Source organism: Hyla sarda, chromosome 3 (genome assembly GCF_029499605.1).
Source record: "Hyla sarda isolate aHylSar1 chromosome 3, aHylSar1.hap1, whole genome shotgun sequence".
NCBI classification, from domain to species: Eukaryota; Metazoa; Chordata; class Amphibia; order Anura; family Hylidae; genus Hyla; species Hyla sarda.
In genome coordinates, this window is record NC_079191.1 from 350,799,189 (window position 1) to 350,805,188 (window position 6,000).

Below are 6,000 nucleotides of genomic sequence, written 5' to 3' on the forward strand. Positions count from 1 at the left end.
GACACTGGCATATTTATCAAATTTTATTAAAAGTCCTAGTCTACCTTGTACCTATAGTCCTATTTTCTTAACTTTTAGATTTTTTTATTTATTTATTAATTTTTTTTTTTTTTTTTTATATTACAGTGACCGCAAATGAACTATGGAAAGGAGTGTTGGCGGAGACTGGGGGTGGTGCTCGAAAGGGAAGAGGTAAAAGAACCAAGAAAAGAATTAAAAGAAATCTTAATATTGGACAACATATTGGAGATGGTAAGTCCTCTTAAAAATAAGACTCAAAACATTCAGTTAAATTTATTTTGGCCTCTTAGGGTATGTTCACACTGAGGAATTCAAGAGGAATTCACGATGATTAATTTCGGTCAGGAAATTGTTGACTTCTGTCATTTTATCAATCAAGCGGAATTCGAGCGGAATTCAAGTGGAATTTACACGCGGAAATGAAGAGGAATGAAGGATGAGGATATTTAATTCTATTTTTCTGAATTCCGCTTGAAAACAATGTTGGGCAGAATTTTTTTTACCGTTGACTTCCATTGGATTCTGCTTTCTTCAAGCGGAAAGGCATTCAGCATCTGAATTCCGCTAGAGGAATTTCCGCAGTGTGAACAGGACAGCGGAAAAAACATTAAAGTCAATTGGAAGAGGAGATGTGCATTAATTTGGAGTGGAGAATTAAAGAGAAATTACTCTAGTAAATTCCTCTTGAATTACTCAGTGTGAATGGGCCCTTAAGCAGTAATATATATTGTTTTTAACCAAGCTTTTTTCCTATTCTTGTATTAAGGTAAATCTGGACATCTTTGGCCAGGGTTAAATGTCCCTATTTTAGCAAGTGGAAAAGCACAGGCCATAGCAAAGAGGGATCAACAACAGCTAGAAGCAATGCAAGCCAGAATACTTCAAGAAAGAGACGACTTTGAGAAAAAACGAAAGACCAGAGTAAAAAGAGAGAGAGGATGGACTGGCCAAAGCTGGGGAGGAATCAGTATTGGGCATCCAGATCCAGGTCCTAATGGAGGTAATCTTCATGTTCTGATGGAGCAAAAATATTGCACAGTTATAAGAAAATAAAGAAATATATTGTTAAAATACAACTTTGTTATTTACCAAATATTCTATATTTTGCATCCTCTTGAATTTGGGGGCTGCATAAACTAAAGCCAAATTTTGGGGATCATAGTGAAGATTTTTCATATCATGGGAAATATGTTTATTTTATTCTCAATGAAATCCCTCTCCCTCCTTTCCCCAGAATTAGAGATGAGTGAAGTTACAGTGATTCGATTTGTCAGGAAACTCGTAGCTCGGCGGTTGCTGACTTTAGCCTGCATAAATTAGTTCAGGTGCTCCGGTGGGCTGGAGACTCTCTCCTAGGACTGTATCCACCTTTTCCAGCCCACCGGAGCACCTGAAAGCTGAATTAATTTATGCAGGCTAAAGTCAGCAACTGCCGAGCCGAGAAGTTTGTGACGAATCGAATCACTGTAACTTCGCTCATCTCTACCCACGTTGTTGAGATTTATATTTATATGCAACTAGGAGTCCAGTGGATTGTCCTAAACAGTAATTGATAGCTTTCCCTGTAGACAACTAGTGACTAGGCCTAGGGTGGCATCAACAACTGTACTAAGCAGAACTCCAAATGGTTTTTGTTCAAATTCAACCTTCAGCAAAATCCGAATGTCCTCTATTTTTGCGCATCACTTTAATTATTTACTGGACAGATGTGTAAAAAATGTCCAACGTTAGCATTCATTATTTTTTAGGGCTGCAACTAACAATTATTTTTATAATTACGGTAGTTGGTCGATAATTTTTTTTTGATTAATTGGTCGATTATTTTTTTTTTATTAATTGACTTATTAGATATATCAGATATTTTTTCCTCCTTATAAGGTCTTTACCCCCTCCCTGTTTCAGATAGGAGGGGAAGCACATTCCCTGGTTGTCTATCCTATTTGTCTAACCTATTTAATGAAGATGGGACCAGCACACATAATCTTCCCTTTCCTGCATCTTCTCTCTGCAACTACTGGGAGTCCAGCCTATCTCACGGAGTCTGACAAACGGGAACTCCCGATAGATGCAAAAAGTAACTGCAAGAAGCAGAATATCATGTGTGTTGGGCTTTCTCTTCATTAAAGAGGCTGCCAAAAACCACAGTTGCTTATATACCAGGGATGTGGAAATTGTATCGCCCGATGCCCGGGACATGCAGTTCCGGGTGCCGGGCAGGTGAATTCTTCAGGCATTTTGCCCTGCAAGCATGGCTAAATACCTGAGGAATTCACATATAACGGGGCCCCGTCACTAAATCTCTATAGACTGCAGCTGTATGCTACTGCCTATAGTGAGCCGCACAGGGTGCCGGCGTCCCAGCGTAGGCGCGTGCGAAGACGTCACTCATCGCGCGCACCTCCGTCCGGACCGAGGATGCAGTCCAGCAACATAAACAACCGCGGAGCCCCTGAGTCTGCCAGAGAGCACATGGGATGGAGGACAGGTAATAGCAGGGGATCAGAAGGGAGGGGGGTTTGGTGAATGAGTAAATGATGTGGCACAGGAGGGGAGGGGGGCTGAAATATAATTGCACAGGGGGGAGGAGGCTGAAATTTTATGGCACATGGGGGGGGGGCTGAAATATAATGGCACAGGGGGGAGGTGAGGCTGAAATATAATGGCACAGGGGGGCTGAAATATAATGGCACAGGGGGAAGGGGGGGCTGAAATATAATGGCACAGGGGGAAAGGGGGCTGAAATATAATGGCACAGGGGGAAGGGGGGGCTGAAATATAATGGCACAGGGGGGCTAAAATATAATGGCACAGGGGGGAGGGGGCTGAAATATAATGGCACAGGGGGGAGGGGAGCTGAAATATAATGGCACAGGGGGAGGGGGGCTGAAATATAATGGCACAGGGGGAGAGGGGTTGAAATATGGCACAGGGGGAAGGGGGGCTGAAATATAATAGCACAGGGGGAAGGGGGGCTGAAATATAATGGCACAGGGGGGCTAAAATATAATGGCACAGGGGGGAGGGGGGCTGAAATATAATGACACAGGGGGAGGGGGGCTGAAATATAATGGCACAGGGGGAGGGGGGCTGAAATATAATGGCACAGGGGGAGGGGGGCTGAAATATAATGGCACAGGGGGTAGGGGAGGGAATATAATGGCACAGGGAGCATCAGAGGGGGGAATATAATGGCACAGGGGAATGATATGGCACAGGAGAGGATCGAGGGGGGAAAGATGTGGCACAGGGAGTGATAATGGGGGGGATGAACGGTCACAGGGTGGTAGAAGCCACATTTCTAATGCTGATAGTGGTACTACGTTGTGCATTGTTGACGTGCAACGCAATGCATGCAGTAAAGTGTCACCAAACTATGCAAGGGCATCACCATTAAAAGTTTGAAAAGCTCTGACTTAGGGGGTATCATTGTTTAAATGGAAACCCTACCTGATGGGGGTCATATCAATCTAGGGGCCTGCCTACCTACAGGGGAAGCTCTACCTAATGTGGGTCATTTCTATCTGGGGCTCTGTCTGGGAGCCCTACCTTTTTACCAACTGGGGGGACATATATATCTTGGGCCCTATTTACTTACATACCAGGGGGGGGGACTACCTATTTAATGGGACGGACTTACTTATCAAGGACCCTATCCACCTAATGGAGGGACATACTGGTCTGCCTATTAAGTTTCTATTAATAAAGACCTTATTTACAGACCATTTTGGTTGCAATTATTTCATGTACTAGGACAAGTAGATTGTGCTCAGTTTTAGTCCCTTGGACAAGATTTTTTTTATTTTTATTTCCACACCCCTGTATACATATGGAAAAATTGCTATGTATATGTGAACTTTGGAAATGGCTGACCCACTAATCAACCAACCAATTAATAGATTGTGAAAAAAATTTACAAGTATTTTCATAATTGATAATTGCAGATTAATCTATTAGTTGTTTCAGCCCTACTAATTTTGTAATGTCTCAGTCCTACTCAGTTTATTACAACTGTTAACACTGCTATAAATGGGTGAATGTCAGGGGTACTCTGACATTAAGTAAAAAAAAAAATAATAATAATAATAATTCTGTAGAAGCATATAGCATTTCTTACCTGTCGGTCCCAGTTCTGATTCCACCATAAATGTATTTGTTATGAGGGGCTAGTACTGTACTTCCTTGTTGCGCAGTTGTTCAGCAAGCACTACAGTTCCAAGAATACATAGCTTTCAGCTTTTCATCACAGTCCTCCAACCCTGCCTTCTCCCTTCCCATAGCACTCCTGACAGAGCACAGAACTGTTTCAGAACATCTCTTTTAACAGCAGACTACTGTACACTCAGTGAAGTTGCAACACCTGCTGTAGTTATTCCCTGTCTGCTCCTCTGTCTGTGGCATTGTAAATCACACGACAGCATGCTGTAAACACAACTCTTTTTCCCAAAATGTCCCAATATAGATATATATGTATCTAACAGAGAGATGATGATTTAGGCTGTAGGGACTGGTCAGAGGTGGTGACATTACTTAAAGGGCTGGAGCTTCTAGACAAAATACAGCCAAGCACTTTGAGACTCAGATGATGATGTGTAGATAGAGGGAGGAGCTGGGAAGCTGCTGAGACAACACCACAATAAAAATCAAAGCACTTCTTTTCAGGGGTGAATCTTACAAAAGCACGGTAAAGCCAGGACAGATTGTGATAAGGCTATATTAGTAAGTTATCTATCTTGGAGTGATTACCTATTTTGGTGTATTTAAATACATTTATCTGAAACTGAAATGACCCTTTAAGTATTTACATATGTCCTCCAAAGGAACCCAGAGAGATTATCATGATATATATGGGAGACAAAGACCTTCAACCAGTCATCCAAATCTCTCCGTAATGTACTTCCAATTCACCTGTCCGGAATAATAAGAAAACAATCTGTCAAGTTCTTTTCCCTTGGATCTTTTTGCCTTTATGTTGTACTCTTCTTTCCATAAAAGGTCAAAACAAGAAAACATTTACTGCTGTTCTGTGAGTTGTGCTCATGCCTTGACTTTAGTTTAGGGTAAAAGGTTGGTAGCTAAAGGGGGGTGCACAATTAATAATTTTACAGTAATCATATCCTTTTATATTTTAAAGATACAACAGTTTTGTAGGAATATTGTAGGCTAGATAACTGGATAAAAAGACAGGTGATGCATGTGCTCTAAAAGTGGGAACATAACTAGGTAGAGGGATGTGTAAGTGTTTGGGTAGAATAATGGGATAGTTAGTGGGTAAAAAGAGCCAGAGATTGTGACACTGGGAACATATGGTATGAACTTAGAAGCTCAGCTGCCTACAGTGGCCGGTATAGGAGAGAACTCTGGGAACAAGAAGTAATAGTTCAGCACTGCAATAGTAAACCAGCTTAGGATCTATTATTAGGGAGTAGTAGACACTGCTAGTAGAAGTAATAGGTGGTGCTCGGATACATACTAGAGTCCATAGTAACACAATAATGAGAAGAAAGTCAGTCGGCAACTCACCAGGTAATCTTCTTACTTCTTCTTTATTAAAATATTCACTTTAACACATTCGGGAAGTACAACAATGCAGGGGGGGGTACAGCAAACCAACTCCTTGCTGTACTCCCCTGCATTGTTGTCCTCCCCGAATGTGTTAAGGCCAGTATTTTAATAAAGTAGTAGTAAGAAGATTACCTGGTGAGTTGCCGACTAACTTTCTTCTCATTATTGTGTAGGAGATAACTGTTTAGCCCCCTAGATGCCACAGTCACTAGCAACTTCAGCATCTTGGTGGTTAAGAAAGAGAACCACGCCTGTGCATGGACAGTGTGGACAGTTGTGCTAGGGTTTTCAGGAGAGGACAATCCTATTTTTCAGGTTCTGTACAACCATTTTAGTGATTTGATGAGTAGAGTAAGGGATTAATGTAGATCGTGATGAATGGATAAGTGAAGTTCTAAGGTGGTGAGCAAAAGACAA

At 41.7% G+C, this 6,000-nt stretch overlaps 1 protein-coding gene across 3 annotated transcripts in view; it reads left to right on the forward strand.

The window, feature by feature from the left end:
• Positions 1 to 6,000, forward strand: part of MRPS5 (mitochondrial ribosomal protein S5) — a 91,724-nt gene that overhangs the window by 44,011 nt on the left and 41,713 nt on the right. For all 3 annotated transcript variants that reach the window (XM_056567540.1, XM_056567542.1, XM_056567541.1), the window contains exons 3-4: positions 127 to 252; positions 788 to 1,021. In XM_056567540.1, the coding sequence (XP_056423515.1) occupies positions 127 to 252; positions 788 to 1,021 (360 nt within the window). The remainder of the gene's footprint in view (positions 1 to 126; positions 253 to 787; positions 1,022 to 6,000) is intronic.